The 23,972-nt window shown below is 40.9% G+C and overlaps 1 protein-coding gene across 2 annotated transcripts in view; it reads left to right on the forward strand.

The window, feature by feature from the left end:
* Positions 1–23,972, forward strand: part of PTPN14 (protein tyrosine phosphatase non-receptor type 14) — a 124,115-nt gene that overhangs the window by 92,883 nt on the left and 7,260 nt on the right. For both annotated transcript variants that reach the window (XM_030034928.2, XM_030034929.2), the window contains exons 11-18: positions 1,326–1,383; positions 4,774–4,852; positions 6,508–7,997; positions 10,587–10,730; positions 11,762–11,980; positions 15,711–15,839; positions 16,790–17,024; positions 19,223–19,386. In XM_030034928.2, coding sequence (XP_029890788.1) covers positions 1,326–1,383; positions 4,774–4,852; positions 6,508–7,997; positions 10,587–10,730; positions 11,762–11,980; positions 15,711–15,839; positions 16,790–17,024; positions 19,223–19,386 — 2,518 coding nt within the window. The remainder of the gene's footprint in view (positions 1–1,325; positions 1,384–4,773; positions 4,853–6,507; positions 7,998–10,586; positions 10,731–11,761; positions 11,981–15,710; positions 15,840–16,789; positions 17,025–19,222; positions 19,387–23,972) is intronic.

A 23,972-nucleotide genomic window follows, 5' to 3' on the forward strand; every position in this document is an offset into this window, starting at 1 on the left:
TGAGTTAGATTATTGGAGAGACCAATGAGGTGAACTGCCTAGAATGATCTTTTTCACTTACAGAAAAGAGATGTTGATTAGATTTCAGATGGCGCTTACAGTTCTTGGGAGGTGAGTGGAAGACCAGAAAAGACGTTTCTTCGCAGCATATAATGCATTTCAGTAGTCCAATACTAAATTTAATTTTAATGGTTTCAGAGGAATTGAGTTCAAAGGAAGCTCCTGGTTGTCTCCCCTGTGACAGTCAAGAAAGAAAACAAAATACCATAGTCTCCCATCTTGGAATATTTCCCAGTTGAAGCTGTATATTGGGGTCAACAGAGAGGACTGTTCTGTTACCATTCATATTCAGACTGCAGAAGCAATAGCTTTTGATTGTGTTGATTTCTAAACACTGAGCCATAAGTATGTGGGTACCATGAACTGGGTGTATGTAACAGCTTCATATACAACTTACAGATATTTGGACTAATAAAGATAGAGTATGTCATGAGGTCACTGAGTGAAATAACTGGAGTTTAAAAATGTTTTTGCCATTAGAACTGCTCTCCTTAACCACAGTCTCATGTGGTATCTGCTTCTGTGTTAGAGCCACAGGTATTGATGACAGCATATGCCAATGTGTGTTTTCTAGCCAAATAATTTTCCTGTCCTCTGTGTTAAAATGATAATTGTTTGTTTTCCTGCGTGCGTTTCCTCTAATTGCACATAACATCATTCACCAGATCAGAAACTGTAAGAGGACAAATTCCACCTTTCTCTCTTCACGTAAGCACTATATTTCTGCCTCCTTCAACTTGTTTTTCCCTTCCTCATTTTTTTTCCTCCTACACTCCTTATTCCTTCCACTGCGCCTGGCTACTCTAACATTGTATGTGGCTCTGCTAGTATAATTTGATCAGTCGTGCTTTTTTTTTTCCCCTCCCGTTCTGTGTGCATTGCTTTGGAGTGATTGCTATAAATTTCATAAAATTGTCATTGTTTTAATGTTTACCTTAAATAACCTGAGACTGTGCCTGTGTGCGCCATGTTCAGTTTTTACTGCTTAAGAGACTTGTTTGATTCATTTTTAAACCAGGGTTTTTCTTTCTTGTGTTTCCAAGTAAGCCAAATAGGATCATGAACAGAAGGCATATATATTTTTGAACTGGAATACTTCCTGTATTTGGAGAAGAACCTGAATTATTTTCATTTGTTCATATTTTTAAAATCTCATTAATGAACAATACTTACAGATCCTTCATCTCTTGTTTTTCCCATTCATTCTTGAATCAGAATTGAAATATTGTAGTTTCTAGTATTTCTCTTTACTTTTTCTTCCACAGACAATCAAGTTCTCCTCCCCCTATCCGACGACGGCCCACTTGGAGTAGGTCATCCTTGGTATGTGCCACAGTGGGGTCTTTAAGAATGTCTATACCATTTCTAATAGTATGGGGCATTGTATAAGATGGAATACTTTCTAAATTTTAAATAAGCACATTAACTCATTTCTTGTAGGCAATATGATTGGAATGAGTTTCAAGGGTGTGGCTGCCCAGGTTGATTAATTTAACTGGATAATATCACCACTGAGTATTAAAAATTACAGTCTTCAAGGCATTTTATTTTTATTTGCCCTGCAGAAACTGAGCATCCTTTCTACTGGATTGAGGTTATTTCAATATGTAGAGAAAATAATCCCCTAGAAAGAATTTGAAGTGTCTTGTGCTGTATACATCAAAACCTAGTTGTTACATAATTTTACAGCTTCTCATTTCACGTTTCTTCATTCCCCATGGTTTTGTATGAAGTCTACTTACAATTTACCAGCTTTTTGGGTTAAGAGCCTGTTTTCTGTGGGAAAGTACTGTGATTTTAAGTAAAAATATTATAATCAGTACAGGGTTGTGACTCAGAGTTTTTCTTAAGCTGTATTTGTTTCCCTTTAACTAACCTCCATAAATACTATAAATCTGACAAAACTGGGTAACTTTTTCCTGAAATCTTAAAAAAAAAAAAAAAGTCTGTGGATGTCTTTTTTTCCCAGTCAGTTCTAAGGATGCTTTTTTGGATCCAATTTTAACATGTAGTATGTCAATATTTCTTACAGTAATTCAGAATCTGTTAAATAAGAGTAGCAACAACACTGCGGATTCCTTAGACAGAGGGCAATATTATCTGTATGCAGGTTGCCAGTTTTCATGTGTGATATAGGTCATACCTGCTTTGTAGACCTTCCTAGAGTGATAACTCCATTAGCCTATTGCTGCATGGCAGAAAGCTAATGTGGGCAGCAGTGTTTTCTTGACATTTCCCCGTGGTGTGGTTACAGCTTGTGAAAATGTTCCAAAATTAAGGTTAAGCAGGTACTGATATTAGGATAGCTTTATCTTTGCAGATTTCAGCACAGGCTATTTTCCTGTGTTCATATATATGGTCCATTAGATCTAAAAGTTGCACTCTGTGTTTCCCAGCCATTGGCAGAAAAGCTGTTGTAGCTGACTCTGGATTTCTTTGTCCTTTCATTCTTAGCATGTTTCTAAGGTGTCATGATACAATATGCAGGCTGTGTATCATGTTCTCTGAGGCATATTTATAGTATTTTTAGTATCTGCTAGTTTGGTCCCTGGAGATGACTATGAAAAACTGAAGGTGAAGAAATGAAATGTGCTTTGCATTCTTACGCTATGGCCTTAGACATATCACAAGGGGAAAAAGAGAGCTGCCTTCTATATTAGATATGAAAAATGGAAATCTACTTTTTCAAAGGAAAAACAAATCCTGCTGCCTCTTTATGTTTTGAACATAAGCATGCAGCAAGTTTAAAAAAAAAAAACCCAACAAAAAAAACCAAAGTCTTGGGAAGACAAGAGGAGGAATGTGTGCTCATCAATTAAAAAGTGAACTGGGCTGCTAACCGTTCATGTTGAACTTTTAACTGTTTTTTTCATAATTGTTTTGTTAACTTGTTGGAACAGTTCTCTTTGGGGAGGGGAAAAAAAAAAAAGCCCTCCTGACTGTTGTCTGCACTGTACATACCTTTATACACCTACCTATTCATTTGTCTTGTACGGTAATAAATCAGTAGGTATAAATGGGAAGTGAAGTGGAATCTTTGGGGTGAGGCTCTACCACTTCGCTGAGGATCATGTTCATTACTTTCAGGTTAAGACCCTTTATATTGGTTTTGGCATCATGGTGAACCTGTATTATTAACCATTACTTTTAAAGCCATTTTATTCTGTTTCTTTTTCCTGTCAGGCCACCCAATGATGCTGGTTTTCCAGCAAAACCTTCTCAGTGTGGGAGATCTTAATATGATGATATGTTTAATTAGCTGATTTAAAAGAAAAAAAAAAATTCTAAGTGATCCTTAACTTAGATATTGATGTTCTGCAGACCTCAAGCTTCTCCTGTTCTGTCAGAAGAGGCAGATAGGCCTTAAAAAAAAAAAAAAAAAAAAAAAAAGAGTAATTCCTAATTATTTCTTGCAGATACTTTCCACAACATATATCACAAAGAAAACTGGGTGCTCCAGTTCTATACATTCCCAGTAGAAGTCACTTCTTTTGCCTTGCACTTTTCCTCTGCCTCCATTTGTTAGGCTTTCCAAAATTTTGGTTTGTTCCAGACCAAGCTCCTCTACTTGGGTTGTCAGCAGCAGGCTCCTTCACCCAGATTGTTCAGTGAGAGTCAGGTTTTATATCCTTGGAAGTAATTGTTGTAGCAGAAATATTTCCTGTCATCTTCCAGCTCTGGCTTAACACAGCAATTTTGTATGCAAGAATTCATATGTGCGCTCAGTTTCTTTGATTCTCATTCCTTCTCCCCATTTCCATAGAAAATGTAAATTTAACCCCTTCCCCACCCCCTCTTCAGTAGCTAACTTGCGTGGTGCTCAGTTTGTGCATGTGCATGCAAAGGTAAATTATTTGGTATTTGTTTTTTGCCTTGGGCTTCCACAGTATTCCTTAATAGCTTGAACTACTTGAATCAGCCTACATGAAAAGCCCTTATTCTGCTGTAAAGGAAGACATATTCACGAGACAAGAGTGTCTTCCTTCTCTTTCTGCTTACTTCATATATCAAAGTATGTTTTTATAAGCTTTGCTCAGTGACACCAGACAGGACATTACAGTGCAGGTGGTAAAATGTGATTGCAAAACACATTGGTTTACCAATGGACAAAGCTGGTGAATACGGCATCAACTGTGATTTATTTCACTGCAAAGGATCCTGCTGGTTTAATGCTGAATTGTCCCTGTGATACTTGTGTTAAAAAGCTTGTTGCAGTGCAGATTGTTGGAGGAAGGCTCCAATTCGTTATCTAGGGAATCCGGTATTCGTATAATTTGCAGAGTTATTTTAAGTCCATATGTGCTGCTGTTGCTTGTATAACAGTGTTCTAGGTCCTTGAATTTGTTTCATCTTCTGCTTCTCTCCTGATTAAGTGTTTGTTTTGTTTTGCTTTAATTCTTCAAGGGCAAGGGCTTTTAATAAACTTTTGAAAAGTTCTAAGTGAGCTGGGAGTCTGGATATTGTTTTCTGAAGTGGTTGAGCTTAAAAGAGTCTTTAACTGGTCAGCTTTGGGCTCTGTAACAAAATTTAGCAAACAATTTACAAAGTGTTATTCTCTGTTCTATAAAGAAATGCCAAGCCATGTGTCTTTGGCTGGGTAAGAAAGAGCAGTATTCAGTGGAAAGGGCATAGAACCGTTTTTCCTGTTTCAGCTGCAAAAATTGTAGCAAATGAAGTGCCTAATGCTTTTTTTTCCTTGTGCTTTTATTTCAGCCAAGACAACATCCATTTATACTGCCTCCTATGCATGTCCAGTGTGGAGAACACTACACTGAAACACATAATTCACAAGGTACTTAGAGCATATATTTTTTCCTTTAATGGACTTCAATTTTATGTGTATGCAAAGAAGCTCGTAACCCTTATGCCTAGATTTCTAATGCCGTCATAGTCAAATGCGAGCTGCTGCTGGAGGAGAGCTAGCAGTTTTATAGTTAATGTTGCAGTAAGTTTTCTGTTTAAAGTCCAACTTCAGTTTTCAGATTTCTCTAAAATATCTGTGCATGATTATATGGACGTTAAACTTGGTATTCCAGTTCAGTGAGCTGAAAAAATAATTTCTAAAGGAAGTGTAATGGCTGTACTCAAAGGCAGTGCCAGCTGGGGCCAGGGAGAGAAATGGAGTGAGGGAAAAGGAGACAGCAAATATCTTTTACTGTAGGAGAAATCACAGCGTCCTTGTCACAAAACCGTGTATTTAGATAGTCTTTTCTGCTGATTTTTTCACCAACATCTGTCTGCTTTGTTAGCCTTACAGATGTAAGGAGGGTTAACTGTTTTTACCCCTGCATTTGACAAATAAATTCTCTAAGAGGTTGTACCAGGTTACTTTGATCAAGTCTGGGAATGGAGCCCGGCCCCTAAACACCTTGAGTCTCACACCCTTAACCACACCACCTTTTGGAATACACATAGCCAGGTCTGTTAGGCTACGTTCTTTGCAGTTCATGAGAGGTACAGTTGAAGTGCTCTCACTGGCAGAGGAGCTCTTAGTCATACCTGATAATGTTGTGGTGGTCTGACTAATTTTAAGGCAGAATTTGATAAGTTTTGAAAGGAGCCATTCGGTATAGTTCCTTGCATACAGTAGAAGATTTGACTTAGTGGCTACTACTATTTTACTTTGAAGCTGAGGATCTGAAGGGGGATGTTCTCAATTTTAGGAGAATTGTAAAGTTCCCTTAGTTTTACCACAGACTTCTCTATATTGTTGAAGAACTAGCTGATTTCAGAGTTTTGGGAGCTGCTACTCTTTTCTTATGAGATTTTCAACAACAAACAGTTGCAGTAAAGTTGTAATCCAGGACATCATCTTTACCATCTTGATTCCCTCTCAAATATCCTTTGCTGAAGTATTTAATACTCTTTAGTGCATCTGTAGAGTGGTTTTCTGGTTTTTTTTTTTCCTCCCCCTGATCCCCCCCCTACCAAGTCCTGATCACCCTGCTGTGTTATACTTCAGATCCTCAAAACTGTTGATTGGTCTGAAGTAGGATTTCCAATTTCACAGTCCTCTGCTACTTCAAATCACAGACAACGGTGCATCAACAGAAAAGACAAGAGAACTTTTAGGATTACCATAGGCTAGCAGCACTGGATTTTTAAGGTGGCAGCAGCGGTGAATCCTTCCAGGATGCTGAGGGAGGAGATGCCCCTTTATTCTTCATTGCCACCCCAGGCAAAAACATTTCCTCTCTCTCCCCTTTCATGTCTCCCACAAGGATCTGAATGACCGTGTTTTGCTAACTGTTGGAGTGTTTACATGACTAGCTTTGTTTTAGTTCTTTTTCAGTGACTCAAGGATGCTCTCAAGACCAAATGTTCCCTGCAGTTGTACACTAAGCTGTCTCTGTATTCGTTGGTGCAGACTGCAGTTGAAGTTTTGTTAACGTTGAACAAGTCCTTGTATGTTAAAATTATCAATGTCTTTATCTCTGCTCTACACAGATAGTATTTTCCATGGAAATGAAGAAACTTTCTACTGTAGGTCTCAGACCAGTTTGGATAGGTGTCCAGTGGACTTTAGCTACTTGAATGGTAATGGACCCAATGGGAGTGTATGCAGTGCCCACAGCATGAACTCCCTCAATCGCTCACAGAACTTCATCCAGGCATCTCCAATGTCCTCAAATCTGAGCATCCCTGGAAGTGACATCATGCGAGCAGATTATATCCCCAGCCACAGACATAGCGCAATCATAGTACCATCTTACCGGCCAACTCCAGACTATGAAACTGTCATGAGGCAAATGAAGAGAGGGGTGATCCAGATGGATAGCCAAAGTCAGTCTTTGAGGAATCTCAATATTGGAAACACACATGCTTATAACCAGACGGAAGACCTAGTTTACAGTCAGCCTGAGATTCGAGAGAGACATCCTTATACGATTGCATACGGGCCCCAGGGTAGTGGCTACAACAAGCCTGTCACTCCATCTGACCAAATGAACCCTAATAATGCTGCGCAAAGTAAGACAGCAGCCAGTGCCATATCCCACACTGTCAGCACACCAGAACTGGCTAACATGCAGCTGCAGAGCAGCCAGAGTTACAACACGGCTCACATGTTAAAGAACTATCTCTTCAGACCCCCGCCTCCGTACCCGCGCCCACGTCCTGCCACTAGCACGCCGGACCTGGCGAGCCACCGGCACAAGTATGTCAGTGGGAGCAGTCCTGACCTGGTCACTCGCAAAGTCCAGCTGTCAGTAAAGACCTTCCAGGAGGACAGCTCGCCGGTCGTCCGTCAGTCGCTGCAGGAGGTCAGTGAGCCCCTCATGGCAGTGAAGCATCACCCAGCCGTGAACAAGCGCCATAGTTTGGAGGTCATCAGTAATATGGTCCGTGGTATAGAAGCCATGGCATTAAAAACTCTAAACGCCCCTCTGCCGCGCAGGAACACTTTGCGGGAGCAAGTGCAGCCAGAAGAGTCAGTTCAGATGGGGCATGAAGTTCAGCAAGTTCCTCATTATCATCACAAAAAGACGTTCTCCGATGCCACGATGCTGATACACAGCAGCGAAAGCGAAGAGGAAGAGGAAACCCCAGAATCTGTGTCACGGATAACAGCTCTCCACGAGAACATGGAGTACAGTGCTCAGCTGCAGGCTGCCTTGGCTAGAATACCAAATAAACCTCCTCCAGAGTATCCTGGGCCTCGGAAAAGTGTCAGCAATGGAGCCCTGAGGCAGGACCATGTTAGTATTTCTGTGGCTGTAGCCAGGGCCAAGGCCACGAGGCCGGGGCCCTCCAAAGCCATTAGTGTCTCTCGAACTGATCAAATGGCAATAAACGGGTCTTCGCTTGGGCCCTCTATCTCAGAGCCTGACCTCACGAGTGTGAAGGAGCGGGTCAAGAAAGAACCTGTCAAGGAAAGGCCTGTGTCTGAAATGTTTTCTATTGAGGACAGCATTATAGAAAGAGAAATCATGATCAGGGTAAGTGCCTTCCTCTGTTGCAGTGGCTTCTTGGAAATTAGTAATCGTACAGGCCAGTTTCCATACCAGAAAACCGTTGGATCGGTAAACTGCGGGGAACGCATGAGCGGAAGATGTTGATTTGCTTGAGGTTAGGCAGTCTGATATTAAGTGCCACATACGGTTTGGTTTCGCGGGTCGGTCTGGCCACCAAAGGGGCTGGTCCCGTGCACTGCTACTGGGCTTGCCTGCTTCCTCCGCGGCGGTCGCTCGGCTGCTGGCCAGACCTGCGTCTGATCCGGCTGACGGTGCCACCACCCTGGCAGCAGTGCCAGCCCGGGGCGGGTGGCAGAGCACGCAGCCGGGCGAGGAGGAGGCAGGCTGCAAAGCCCCCCTCCGTGCCCGCTCCCCTTCTGCCCGCACGGTGCTCGGGCCCCCACCGATCTGAGAGCAGGGCGAGTCTGAAACGCGTTTGCCGAGATGGGCGGGAGATTGCGTTTCGGCTCTTTGTAGGGATGTCGAGTTAAGTATCGCACGATACATAACATAATGGAAGCTCCTGAGCTTTTCAAATGATCTGACTGTCTTTCCTGCCACTTTATGTAACGTACTTATCTGAATAAAACGCTGGTAGCTGTAGAATAGGGATTGCCAGTTTTGCCAATAACTAAATGAGCGATCAGATATCTAATTACAGAAGCAGCACACGTAGAGGCTATGTGGTTGAGGACCTGGATTGTTTATTTCTTTAAAAAATGTACTCGAGTATGAGAAATAGGGTCCTTTTAAACTTGCAATGAATTCAGAGTAAAAAGTATTTGAAGGCTGCAGTGCCACTGCAAGCAATGGCAGAAATAGGAGGGGTGCTTACCATTTAGTGACTTACGTATGTGCTTGATGTAACACCTGGGAGTGCAACCGTACTCACAGAAAGCAAAGTCGTCTGTGCCGTAGTTTTTTTGTTTGTTTTTTTTTCTTCTCAGAATTGAGGTCTGAAACAAAAAGCAATTCCTGAAACAAATTAATGAAACATCTAAACAGTCCAGAGCAGGAAAAGAGTTTGTAATGTTCTACTAGATGAGTAACTACTTAGATTTAAATACTACGGTATATTAAAAGAAATTTTCTAAACGTAGGTATAGTGCTCCTTGTTCACTGGGGATCCTTACACTGATGTAATGGTTAGGAATCACTAAGTTGTATCATGGAGACTGAATTTAATCCTTGCAGAATCTTAAACTTTAAACATAAAATAAATACTTGACTATGAAACATAACCTTTCATGAATGAATACTGTAGACATTGGTGTAACAACAAGCATATATATATGCTCTTTTGATCTTCTGAGGAAAGAAAACATATTGAGAAGCAGGAACCCAAAGGATTTTAGGATGGAAAGGAAGGTGAGAAGAGAGCTTAGAGATGTTATTTGAGTACACTTCCTCTGCATAATCATTCAGATCAGCCTTTGGTCAAAAGGTGGTTTTTTATTGTTGTTTTGAAAGTAAAGGGGTGGTCTTAGCATTAAGCTTTTAAGGTGGTTTCAGCCTAGATCAGCAGTCTTAACACATGCAGACCTTCCTTTTGTCATAAGAATCACATGTTATATTAATGGTAATTTGATGACCTTGATCTTTTAAACACAGACTTTTCTATTTGACCTTGCAAGTAGTGACAATGATAAAATCCCCAACAAAGAAAAAATACTTGCATCTTCCTGCTTTCTGAAAGCATGAAAAGAAAGCAGAGTGGGTTTGGATTTTTGTTTGGCTTTTTTGTTTGTTTCTCCAGAGCACTAAGTAAAAAAAACACAGTGGTGAGGAAAAAGCTCACAGGCTTTTGAAAAATCAAGCTGTTACATATGTCTGAGGGCATTCAGGTTCAGTGGTGTGTTTCTAGGAGCTGAGCTTGGCCTGTGTGGTGACCACAGCTTCCAAATGCATGCTGAGAACCAGGCTTCCCTTTAAAATTCGTACTCTGATTCTCCATGTCATAGCATAATATGATGCATGAATACAATAAATGATATCCCTCCCTGGCTGCTGTTACATTCAGTTTCTGGGATATGTGAGCTCAGTTTTTAGTGCAAAATATATCATGGGTGCTAACTGAATCGCCATAATAGCCGAGTGCATCAGAAGACTTCTCATTTTAAGTACTACCATCACAGAAGAGAAACAATGGGCATGTGTTTTACTGTTTGTTGCAATAGATTGAAATTATTGCTTTTTAAAAGATGCCCCAGGTATCTTGGCTACAGTAGTGCTACTTTCATGTAACAGGGTGATGCTTTGAGTGTCCTACATTCAGAATAACGTTTGCAGAAAAATGCTTGAGATTGTATTTGTACATCTTTTGATGGCATGTATACTGTATTATAAGCTGGGATTACTTCTTTGAAATTAAAATTCTGTGCTCATGTAGGAGCAGGCCTTTGAGGAATAACAGGAAGAATAGAGGTTGTATTTGAATTTATGATGCTAATGGTGATCATCTGCATTCCTTGGCCAGAGAGTTGCAGATTTTGGAGATTAAAAAAACATTCCAGCATTTTACTGGCATTATAAATAATCACACAGAGATGAAAACGTGCCTTTTCTTGCCAAAAGAATCTAGAAAAGCAGAAGATGGCAGGCCTGGAGGCCCAGAAGAGGCCCTTGATGTTGGCAGCACTGAACGGACTCTCAGTTGCTAGGGTTCCAGTGCCAGAGGACAGCCAGGATGAAGTCGCCAAGGTGCCAATGGATGAGAGGGTAAGATGGAGGCTCATGAAATGTTGCTCATTCCCTTTGTTCCCAACAGCATGAAGTTTCTAAAATATTAAAATTTGATTTACAATGTGAAAAAATTTCTCTTAAAAATTTTCAGAGCCATTAATGGAAAAGGTCTGTGGTTAACACTGGTGTGTCTTTGGATACTGGCAAAGTGTTAAGTGTCTTGAACATTTACTGAAGTCAGTGAAAATGGAGACTGTTCACTGTTTCACGTGACCGTACGATGTCGTACACGATCAAGCTGTAAATCTAACATTTTGCACATTTTTCACTTGATCAGGCAGTGTACAGTGATCATCCATAGATACAGTCTTTCATGTTCTGATACACCTAAGGAGTTCAGTTAACATCTCTAATGGGATTAAATTTAAAAAAAAAAGTTTTGCCTCCTGGTATTTGTGCATGCGGGTGTGTGCATGTATATGGAATTTCGGAAATTAAAACCAGTTGCTGCCATTAAGATTTGAGACACATATTTGCAAAGAATCTTTCTGGCTCTCTGGGTGGAAATTTGCAGCCTTGTGTTGTCTGGTACGCAGACGACAGAACTTAACCTCTGCCTGTACGTATGTGGGGTTGTGTTCGACCACAGAAATTTCATACTGGCAAGTTAGGGAGTATTTTGAAATGTGGACCACATCACACTTCTCGCAGTATGATCTTCTTCCTAAAAAGATAAATTTAAAATATTTTGACAGGTATCTGTTGCGGTGAAATCACATACAAATTCGTACTGAACCAGGAGTGTATTTAGCATGGTTTTGCTTTTTATGGTATCAGTCTTAAAAAATGTGGAGGTGGAATGTAAAAATGTAAAATTTGCTTGTGGTTTCATTCAGTAGAAATAAGAGTGTGTCGTGTTTCCTCAGATAACTGCAATTGAAAAAAGAAGCGAGTGAGAGAATGCTATGGCTATATATTGAAATTCAGAGAACAGATGGATGGGTCTAGTGGTAAACATTCTTCCAGGAAGAATTAATGGACTGGTGTTCCTTTCTGTTAAATCTTAGTGCAAAATCTTGAAGAGGAAGTTGGAAGAGGGGATGGTGTTTACAGAATACGAGCAGATTCCAAAGAAAAAGGCAGATGGGATCTTCACCACTGCTGCCTTGCCTGAAAACACTGAGCGCAACCGCATCAGGGAGGTAGTTCCGTATGAGGAGAATCGAGTAGAGCTGGTGCCGACCAAAGAAAATAATACAGGCTACATCAATGCTTCACACATAAAGGTAAAAGCTTTCTTGGACTTTGCTTTGTAAATGAAGGTATGTTAAAGCTTTGTTTGCGTTTCTGGATGCACAGCAGCATTTTCTGTACCTCTGAAGCTTCTGAAAAGGTAACTTGGAATGCATCATTGTACCTTTGTGTCAGCATGGGCATCTCTATCAACTAACATGCATGAGTTGATTTAATTGCTAGAGACTGGGAGGTCATTTCAAAGAGGCATCCTTACTTTTTTATGCCCACCTCTGCCAGCTGGTTGTGGAATGTCTGTATTGGTTAATGTAGGAAGAGATGCCATGGTTCTTAAACCTCATGAAAATGTGTTAGATCAGCCCCAATACCTGCAATGTAATACAGTTGTCATGACCCTGTACCTGAAAGAATGAGCAGTCAGTACGTGTTCTGATTTATGAGTCCCAATAGCCTTGCAGGCCACTGGGGGACTACAGCAAGTATGCGTTGATAAAAAGAACACCTTACTAATGAGATCCCTGTGTCTCTGATTGGGTACTGCATTGAACTTACATGTATCAAAATAACTTTTATCAAGAAACTTCAGATTTGTTGTTAATTCAATGTAGAAATATGATATGATCTGACTGTTACTTAGAAATGTGGCCAGTTTTAACAGTGAACTACCCTGCAGTGGCTGCAGATGCTTGTTTTTCTTTAAGCTTCCAGTACTATTTGCAAAGTCCTTTGTTGGCTTTTACTCTACCCTGAGAGAAGTAACAGCACTCCTCTCCCTCAGATGACAGATTCTCTTGTTGTCAGAAAGGGCTGTCTGCTTTTTCTCATTGTCAAAATCCAAATTAAAAAGAAATAATTCAAAAATAATAAATAAAACATCCTATTAAATTAAGATATTCCTGGAGTAAAAGCCTTTTAAAAGTTTCAGAAGACTTGCTGGCCTCTTTGGTTGTGATTTACAGTGTTAAATCCTGTTGATTCAAAACAATTTCTGAACCAGGATCCTGGCAGTTTATCACTTTTCTACATAGCCTGGTAGGTAGCAGATACTGAGCTTTTGCATAATCAGACGTTGCTATGATGATGGATTTCTGAGCCCAAAATTTTTCATCTACTTTGTAGGAGGCCAAAAAAAGGACATTCCTAGCATAAATTATGCCCACGAAGCAGTACAGTACTAGCCAGAAAAGAATTTTCCCTGGCTAGTTTTTGAGTCCACATTTTATTTTGTGTGTCAGCGTTGGAAACGCACACATCTTGCCTTCATAGAGCACACAGGAACACGCACAAATGTTTTAGCGCATGACAGTGGCCCTTGCCAGTATTTGACTCTCACACTCATAGTGGCGCATACGGAAGCCAAGCAGATGTGCTTTTGCTTAGAAGGTGAAATCGCATCTGTGAAATTTACCTCAGTAGCACAGTGTGTGTGTGTGTGTTTGCAGCCCAATATTCAATTTTTAATATCCTGCAGTTAGGGCATTAGAATGCCATAAACATTCCAGGCATTGCATTCCCTCCAGACTATTTATGGTCCTTTCATATCATGTGCCAGGAGGCTGGATATTTGGAAGAGAAGTCAGTAGGCAAAGAAAACTCCTATATCATCCTGATAAGATCCATGCCTGGAGGATTCCAGCTCCCACTGCTCGGTCTGTGAGCCCCACAGTTTTACAGTATTTCTCTGCTTATTTACCATTGACCTTCACTGTTAAGGTACAAAGATTGTCTTCTACACCAGAGACAAAAATTGTAATTAAATTTATAGATTAAGCAAAAAAGTTCTTAAGACTGCTTCATCTGACTGTTTGGGTCAGGTCAGTATTAACTTAAAAAGCTCCGTAATACTATACCGGCACTCACGACTGCAGACAAGCATGCAAGTAGAAGATCAGTCCAAGTGCAAGATGCCGGTTAGTGCTGTGCAGTTTACATTCATCCCCACCTCGTACAAGGACTTGAGGACTCTGCCTGCATTGGTCTTGCAGATTTTAATCATCAAAGAGGAGAACGCTGCATAGTATGAAACAAGAAAATGAGCTGACGTACAGGGTTGAAAACAGTTTTCAATGCACTGAAAAATTTGTTATCGTACAAATGCTATGCTAGTTACAGGTGTAAAAACCCAAGCATCTCAGCTTAATGAACAGCTGTTTGAATAACAAATAAATTGATTCTATTGCTGAAAACGTATTCAAAGACCCGTACCTCAAACGTAGTATGTGGTTAAACCTGTCAGAGTTACTGATTGCTCCTTGTAGTGTTGTCCGCCAGCACCTTGATATTTACGGATGTGTCAGTATTCCTGTTGTAAATCATCTTCTCTGGGATTTGTAACTTTGTTGTGAGAAGTGGCTCTGGGCTAATACATAGAATTAGGAGGTCTTAGCCTGAGAAGGAAAAATATTTTAACTTTCCAAAATAGTTCATCTGGTTTTCCTTTTCTCTGGTAAGCATATTTTCAAATGTTATCTAGTAGCTCTAAAAGTGGTTTGGCTTTTTACCTAAAATGTTGAAAAAAAAATATTTTTTTTTATAAACCTTTCCTGATGTATAGCAAATAATCTGCCATAAAATAATTTTTTTTTTTATACACAAGTGGGGGTTTTTTTGGTTGGTTGTTTGGTTTTTGGTTGGGTTATTGTTTGGGGTGGGGTTTGGTTTTTGGTTTTTTTTAATAACTGCCTAAGTGTGAAGATCTGCCTCAGTCAGGTAAATGAAGCAGTGTTTTACACTGGTTAGCATCAAGGTAATGCTGGGTCTGTTCAGGGCACTACATAATTTATAGTGTGTAAATCTGTGTGTTAGTGCTTTAAAAATAATTTCATTATGTGTTGTCATGCAAATATACAAATATTTCTCTAAGATGAGGTTGGTAATCCAGTTATATATTGGGAAATAGATTTACATGACTACAGCTTTAGATAATTTTAAATTTCATATGGCATTTGAAAGCCATTTAATGTGCTAGATTTACTTTATACTAGTTTGCAGCTTCTGAACTGAAAAACACAACATAAGTGAGGAAGAGTAACTTGAAATGAAGCCTGTCTTGATCTCATCACTAGCTGGCAACAGGCCTATCTGAGCTCCGCGTTATGTACAGTGTGTGGGCATAGCTGCATCCTCTGGGGACAGCTTGGCCACATCTTCAACAGTGATCAGTGTAGTAAGAGCCTGTTTAAGACCTTAGTTTTTGCCTGAGTGGAAAATAGTTGACAGAGGTCCTAAACAGCAGAGGCCTTTAGCTTTCGTCGTGCAAAATGTCATTTGCATTCTTACATTCAGGCTTTCTACACGACTGTGTGTTGATTTGCAGCAATGCAATGCCTTCTTAATGCATGTAAACACCCCCTCTGGTGCTCAGTTTTTTCTTTCATCATGGGTCTGTCACCAAACCCAGGGAAGTCAGTCAGCTGCTTATTTGTACTTAAGCCATATCAGAAACAGGGCCTAAAAAAAAAAAAAAAAATTTTTTTCATCTGTATGATCCAGATGCAATGGCAAGAAAAATAGGTGACATTTCAGTCAAAGCTTTATGTTTATGGGCATCAAGAAAGGACTTGGAAGCACCAAAGATTGTGTTTTGTCAGATTTGCTCTTATCAAAAGGATGATTCTTGTGCACAATTTTGAACAAAAGTGGAAGAACAAAGAAGTAAAGGTTTCATTATGATCTCTTTTGTTTAAAGGGCAGTTCTGGCACAGACGCTGCTGAGAATTTGGGCATGACTGTATTTTTTTTTTTTTTCCTTCTTACTCCCAGGTTACTGTAGGTGGAGAGGAGTGGCACTACATTGCTACCCAAGGGCCTCTGCCACACACATGCCATGACTTCTGGCAGATGGTGTGGGAACAGGGGGTGAATGTTATAGCCATGGTCACAGCTGAAGAGGTACGTCAAAACACAGAATACAGTTCTTTCTGATGCGAGCACATCTCCTCTTATCATCACTTTCCACTCCAGTAACCTGTTTTCTCTATCAACAACCCTTTTTCCTCTTACTCTGTTTGAACATATGGCTGTACTGCTGTAATACTATACGATGTAACTTTCTGATACTCTGGCAAGTACTAAAGCGAAACAAGCAGAACCCCCCCTTCCCTCTCCCCCTTCCCCCTGCTTCACTTCAGTTTGGCCAAACCAAAGAAAGATGTTTCCATTGGAATGTGAGAGCGCTGAACTGCTCCTGGTTAAAATGACACAGACTTCCACCCCGTCCAGGGCCAGTTCTGCATACTGTCACTCTTATCAGCTGAAGAGAGACCAGAAGCTGTTGTTTCCGCAGAAGTGTCCATGTAACAAAAAATCCCAAACAAAACCAACCTTTTTATTCTTATGCCAAGTGAAACAGTTATTTCTATTGTAATCCAAGAACTATGTGCTATGTTATAAAAACTGGCACACGTTGCTAACTAACGCTGCATTCAGCTTTATGGCTGGTTGCTTTTAGCAAACACAGGGAGTGCCACAGCACATGAAGTCACTGTCCAGTTCCCAAGGCTGACCAACAAGAGATATTTAGAAGTTGCTGAAGAGAATCTCCTTCCATTTAAATGAAAGGCTTCCCCAGGAGGAGAATATTTACTGAGGTGTTGTAGGCAGTAGCTGGCTTTCACCACAAGACAAGAGTTAGTTCTTCAGGCATTTTTACACTTAGAAATATTATATGGCTAAGAGTTTTAAGTTTTAATCTTCATTACTCTATGGGATGCTCCTTACTCTTCCAGTAATTTGAAATAAGAATACTTGGCTTATCTGCAGAGTTTTATGCCCTCTGTAAAGAATTATAATTGCAGGAACTAATGGCTATTCTTTTGTTTGTTTGTTTGTTTGCTTTTAAGGAGGGAGGAAGAAGTAAAAGTCATCGTTATTGGCCTAAACTGGGCTCTAAGCACAGCTCAGCCACTTACGGGAAGTTCAAGGTGACAACTAAGTTCCGCACAGACTCTGGCTGCTATGCGACTACTGGTCTGAAGGTCAAGCATCTTCTCTCTGGACACGAGAGGACAGTGTGGCATTTGCAGTATACTGACTGGCCAGACCATGGGTGTCCAGAAGAAGTCCAAGGCTTTTTATGTAAGATTTCTTTAACTTGCATGATAAAATACATCAAGGCAAAGGTTGCTCGCACTGGTTTCAGTTCACTGCACCTAGTTACAGCTGGGATTGATGTTAGATGGTTGTTGTTGTGGCATACAAAGGCCTCAACTAGGCTGTACTTTGCTGCAATTCGGAGAAAAAAGTGGAACTCAAGAGGTAGGAGATAAGGTGATTGAGGATTTTGGTCCTGAAAGACCTGACATAACAGGAGGAAATATGAGAGGCAGCAGCAGTGCTAAAGGCTTAAGAAATTTCAAATAATAGGATACCTCTGCTGACTGATCTGTCAGTATAAGTTATTGCCAATTCCCAGCTACCTAATGAGTGTAGGAGATACTAGGCTGCACACAGATGTGATTAGAAAGGTCTGGGTGAGAGAGGTTCAGATGTTCGTGAAATATGGCACAACTCCTCCAGTTTCATAGGAGGCCCTTATTGCTGACACCCAGCATTTAGTAGTCCAGAGGCATTGGACTTGTTGCAAAAGAGCAGAAGGTTCCGTCACATATGCAGTAAGTTTGAACTCACTGCCACTCTTCTAACCACATGTACCCAGGCAATGCTAAGGGCCTTCCCAATTAAATAGGGTCCTGGTTCCTGCATTTCTGAAAATACAACCATTATATTCACCTTTAATGAGTTAATAACACTTCCTACTTCTTACCATGTAATAAACACTACCATATTAAGTAATAGGAATTCAACCATTATTTAAATAAAGCCACATCTCTGGCACTACAGTAGAGCGTGGTGCAGAGATCTTTAAGTTACCACTGAAGGAGTCTGTACGTAGTGTACTGATGCATTGGAGATGCCTGCCCTCTTAGCTCCTGAAAGCTTTGCGGCTGCAGCAGCATAGCTCTGTTGCAGCTAAGTTGTCCTCTCTCAGCAAGGTCCATTAGTTCCACTTCAGTCTTGACACAGCTACAGTCCTTTAGTGGTCCGCTCTCCTTTGCATGGTATAAGCTTGATGTAAATAACATGTCCTCCTTTTCCCAGTTCTGTCATCAGGGCAGAAAATAAAAATGACATTTCAGCTTTGGCGAAGGAGTGCCATGGGATCTGTCTTTCAGGCGAAGCTATTGCCCAATTCCTAGTTTGTCTCATGCTTTGTTTCTCCTACCAACGCCTGTAGCTGCGGTTGGGCATGGCAGTAATTGGAACCTGATTGTCCCCATTTCCTCTGTCCTCCCATTGTTTGCCACCACGTACAGTCCCATTTCACTGTGTGCATTAAAATGCAGCTTTTCTGATGTTGGTAGGCCTCCAGCCACAGCCTGCCTGTCTCGAAATGACTTCTCAGGCTGCAGTGCCATGACACCAAGAGTCAGGGCAGGAGAGTTTGGCTCAGATCTCACTTCCCACTCCGACTGGTCGGAAGCTAAGTGTCTAAGAGTTATGCATCTGCATATATCTTTCTGGATGAGGTCCATCATCTTCATCACGCACCTAGACTATGCTGGAACAATGTTTAGAGGTCAGAATCGGACTTGTAGTTTATGGTGTGTTTATCTAACCAGGTGAGCTTCCAGTATGTAAGGTTCTCTGTGCGGTTTGACAGTGGAATGCATTGAACAAAACTAGGAACCCATTGAACAGCCACTCAAGACAACTGTTCTTGAGTCGTGTACTTTCTAGAAGTGGCTTCAGGGAAAACAAAGACAGTGACCTCCCAGAAGGGCTCATAGCTATTAAGAAACAAACCCTGAGCGGAGAGGTGGGTGAGAATCTGTCTCACTCTAGAAGGGAGGGAGGGTGAAACAGGGCAGATGGATGCTTGCTTCCCATCCAATATTGGCTTTGACAGGCAGTAGTTTCAATGGACTTAGCTGTTGTTTTGATCCCAGCCTGTTAATAGCAGGAGTTGCTCTAAGTAATGTCTAGAATTATCTGCTTAGGGTACCTGGAGATTTGCAGAGGGGAAACCAGAGTTTAATTTTTTAAAATACCTATTTAATTTAAAGGAGCAGACTCCCAAGTAGTAATTGACGCTCAGCTGGTACTTGCTGGATTCAGTGCTGTTCGCTGCACCCTGGCCAAAATAATTAGTATGATGTAAAAAATGTAAATTATTGACACTTTTACAAAGAATGACTTTTCCATATTCTTTTTTTCCCAGTTTTTACATTTAGACATATAGATGTTTGCAACCTTGCCTGCATTTTATCTTGCAGCTTACTTGGAGGAGATACAGTCAGTGCGTCGCCATACCAACAGTGTGTTGGACAGCAGCAACAACTGCAACCCTCCTATCGTGGTTCACTGCAGCGCAGGGGTAGGAAGGACTGGAGTGGTTATCCTAACAGAACTGATGATTGGGTGCTTGGAGCATAATGAAGTAAGTTGCCTTCTTTCTCAAGACAAACCCTGAGCTCGTTCCTTGACTAACTAGCTACATTTCTGAGGTTAAAATTAAAAGGCATTTAAGTGCTTTCTTTCTATTACCTTTGTGAGACAAGGGCCTTAAGTGCAACAGGCAGAGATTTTCCATGGCAGGTTACTTGTAGTTTTCTGTTGAGTTGATATTATGCATTTTTTATTGGTATTATTTTAATACGTTCCAAATTAGGGTTCTCTCTCTGTTAAGAATTTAGTCTAATTCATACCTGTATTTAATTAACAGTCTCGAGACAGCATGTTCACAAGGACTATCTGAGAGAGGCTAGAAAATAATGTCACCTTCCTTGCTCTTTGAACTAAAGTTTTCTGCTCTCAAATTCACTCATTGGACTCCCTCCTCTCTCTTGTATTGTCTCTAATCTCATCTGGAACAAAATTTTGTCTTAAGAAAAAGGTGTGTGTATGTTGGGGAATAGGGCTTTAGGAACTGCAGCCAATATTACAAGACTAGTAATACAGTCCGGAGTTAAGAATAAGAGCACCAGCAGAGTAACCATGTGTAGCAACTTGCTTTTCATCTGTGTCCTGTGTCACTGGGGAACTGTCCGGGAAGAACATCACATCTTGAATAACAATGGGCCACACAGTTTCAATAGGACAGCTATTGAAACTGGGGATTTCTGTTGCCAAAGAAACTGCTCAAAGACCAAAACCTTTTGTAGAGATAAGAATGCAGCAAGAGTGACAAGTAGACATATATCATCTGCCCCTCCCATTAATCATCCACTGGATGAGTTGCTTGAAATTCTGGGAAGACTGGATGTACGCACCTGAAATGCTCACCTACTTTCTATGTTACCATAGAGGAGTTATAGATTGGAGCCTTTCTGTGCAAGGCACAATGCAAAGTGCAGCTTTCTGGCTTATTAAAAAATGTGAATTCTAAAGCGGGCAGGTACCAGTGCACTTTCCTCTTCATCACTATTTTTAAAAAAGTTGATGCAAGAAGTAATTTTTTTGTTCGCTACTGTGTTATCCCCCTCCAGCAGCTCATCATTCTGTGGTTACAAGATCACCTAGAAATCCTGGGCTCAGTTCATCTGAGATGAACCTCCTTCAGCTCTGGTTGGGCTTCACTAGAGGTGAAGCTGTCCTGTAGATCTGTGTCATAATTTACGCTTTTTTTTCCTTTCCTTTTTATTTGGGGGTGGGGTAGGTGGGGGAGGAAGGGCAAGAAGGAGCTGGCCCAGACAGAAAGGACCCACAGTATGTGCTTTGGGAATCCCGCAGCCTTCCTGTCCTGACTGCTGTTCAGGAACCACTCCTGTGTGGGGCAGCAGCTCTGACTCTTGAGCCTGCTTGACTTTTTTCCTTATGCAATGGCATCTGGAAGTGACTGCTGCTGGTGTTCACACAGCAGCCGTGAAATTTCTGCACGCCAGAAGGAAATCTGGGTAGTTACAAGAGCCATACCTGAATGGCTTGCGAGCATCAGTGTAGCTGTGTCTGCTTTATAGTAACCTCTGTATGCTAATAGTGTGCCCGAAACAAACACTAACAGTTGTGCAACATGTTCTGGCCACCTCAGTTTGTCTGCGGTTTAAAGAAGTCACCTGTTTGGCAAAGAGTAGCTGAGTAACAAGTGACGATAAAGGCAGTACCTAACATCTGAGCATGGGGGTGAGCCTTGACATTCAGAAGAATTCTCATCAGCTTCACTAGGAGCTGATGGTAGTGCTCAAGAATAAGTGATTTCTCTGATGTCCCTTAATTAAAGCATTCTTTTGTCTTGATTAATGGTGAAAATCATCATTAATATTAAAGACAATTTTCCTTAAGGGCTTCATTGCTCTAGATTGTACTAAGTTAATATTTTTTGGTTTGTTAAAACCTAATTAAAAAAAAAAGATTAAAAATCTTGACAGTATGTTTTCAGTTTGTGACAGATACTGCATTCAGCACAGAGAGGGTTCCTTTTCATGCAGCAGTTCTGCTGGTTTATTTTGAAGTAGGATTAATTGGGGTTTTTTCTGAAATAAAATGACTTGCTACTTAAAATGCTTTAGTCTTATGAATTGGTTATTTCCTCAGAAGTGTCCTAGTAAGTAAATGTATTAATGTTAACATTGTAGCAGTGAAGGAAAAAAAGGGAGGGAGGTTGAAAATCCTCATACAGACCATCTTGGAAAGTGTGCAGCAGTGCTGGAACTAAAACCAGAACTCTTGAGTCTGAGGTTTCAGGTTTAGGTAAAAAGCCATGTTTAATCAAATTCTGTACAGCTTCAGTCACTGTGACTTCTAGGCGATTGCTGGTTGAGTCTAAAGCTGTCTTCTTATTGCAGGGATATAGTTTCAGTACCTTGCTGTATAGTAAGTAATATGTCACATCATTACATCCTTACTGCTGTAGACACATAGAACAAGAAAGTAATTGAGATCCTGCTCTACCAACTTCTAGTTCAGACTTGGCACTGGGACGTTAACTCACGATTGCAGCTGCAGTGCATTTTCATAGGGGGGATCTTTTAGTTTGGGAGTCAGAAATGAGTAACGTTTTTGTTTGTTGTTTTTGAAAATGCCACATTAGCAAAGGATTATGTGTCTCTTTTTGACACGTACGTTGTGATGAAGGTGAGTTTGAAGATTCTGCTTACCTGGAGTAAAATGCTAAGTAGACTGCAGATAACAAGGTTGAATAGGCAGAATGAGTTTTTCTTTCATTTCTGAGATAAGTGAAAGCCTAATCCATTTTGAGGAGGTGCACAGCTCACTGTATGCCCAGTAAAAATCAACGCACTGTCAAGCACTGAACTGCTGAGAGAGGAACGTAGTGTGCAGGTCGAAGCTGGCCTGCATTTTTGTTGCAGTCACTCAGGTGAGATCAGGTTGCGCATGACTCCGCTCAGCAAGGACCGCGTGGCTTTTGTAAGCATCTGAGTCTATGGAGAGGCTTTCTCCGAGTTAGCTGAGTTCACTGGAAAGAGCTTACATTTTCCTTTGCACCCGTTTGAAAATAATATGACGTTACTTATCACAAATCTTTATGCTTGTTGACTCTCTAGAGATGTCCTTTTATAACAGCTTGTTGGGGTATGTGGCAGAATATTTAGCCTTGTCTTCAGAAAGTGATAGCCTATGAGTTAGGGCTTGTTTACATGCAATGGAGATTCAAAGTTTGATATATATGGACAGAAATGGATATGCAGCATGATTTTTATTTTAAACTTTCCAGAAAACTTCCAGTGTGCATGGAAGCACACTCCATGCTCAGTTGCACCTCCAAGGGTTAGCAGCGATCTTAATTTGTTTCTCTGTCCGTTTGTCCAGGAATGGACAAATGCTTGTAACATTTCTCATCTCAGCCAAAAGACTTGCTAAGTTCCTTTTTGTGTTCTTGGAGTGGCAAACTGGCATTGCAAAATGCAGTTTGTGTTGCCTGATAGAGTAACTGGTTTTCAGTTTTATATCTTGAACTGCATAAGGGCTTCCTCAAAAAAAGCATGTATCTTAGTGCTTGCATTTACTGCTGCCATAGAAAATTTGTATCCCTCATCTTGGGTCATATTACACGCTCTTTGAATTTCAGCCTGGCAGGCTGAGCTTTATGGCTCAATGACTTCTGAATAGCTCCTTATGTACCTGTTGTAACAGATAAAACACAATAACATCATAGGTTTTTTGCTCCCTAAATGCTGGAGATATGATGGTAACACCTAATGAAATTTGCAGTGATTTCTAACGCTTTACCTCATGGGCCTGTGTTTCACGCAACTCATTTGGTTTTTAATTCGGACCATTATAGGGTGCCTGTGCCCCAGTGTGCTCGATGGGGTGAGGGATGTACTTTCACAGTGAATCTCCTGATCCGTCCCCACTTACTGTGCTTTAGTTCCTGTTGCAGAGCATTTTCAGGGCACGGGAGTGAATTTCTTTTGTTTGAAACTAAGCTGGAAGATGCCTGCTTGGAGCACACCTAATGTGTCCCAGCTGCTAGTGGATGCTCATTAGATGGCAACAGACCAATGCTGGCCTGAAGTCTGCAAAACATGTACTGTGGATACTGGGTCCTCGTTTCACTTTACAGATGTATTTCTTCTGGAGCATTATTTACTAGTGTAGACTTGGCTGTGGGAGGTCAGGTGTCAGAGTTTCTGGATCTTTTGGTGACAGGAGTTGCCTTCTCTTTCAGTGGAAGGATCAGTATATTTGCCTGCACTTTTAATTTTGTCCAAGGAACCTTTGTTCTTATGATCCTGATGCCTGCTTGCCATTTGAAAAATCTCTCAGATCCTCCCTCTGTGAATAAGTTTGACCACGGATCAGAGCTCAGTATGCAAGTGGCCACAGGGCCTGTTGATGCACTCAGTGGTACAGTCTGAACTGAGCTATATAATCTTGGCTGTTTAAGTTTTGTACTAGACCTTCCTGCTATAATCTAGCCTTTAACCTGAAATAATATGATATATTGGGTTTATTTTACTAAGATAAAAAATATGTATGTTGAAGCAGAAAAAACTCCAAAGAGAAGAAGTCCTTTATTACGTGTTCAGCTGATGATCTGCTGAGAGGTAATCAGTGGTACAC

The sequence above is a fragment of the Aquila chrysaetos genome, chromosome 13, assembly GCF_900496995.4.
Source record: "Aquila chrysaetos chrysaetos chromosome 13, bAquChr1.4, whole genome shotgun sequence".
Classification (NCBI taxonomy): domain Eukaryota; kingdom Metazoa; phylum Chordata; class Aves; order Accipitriformes; family Accipitridae; genus Aquila; species Aquila chrysaetos.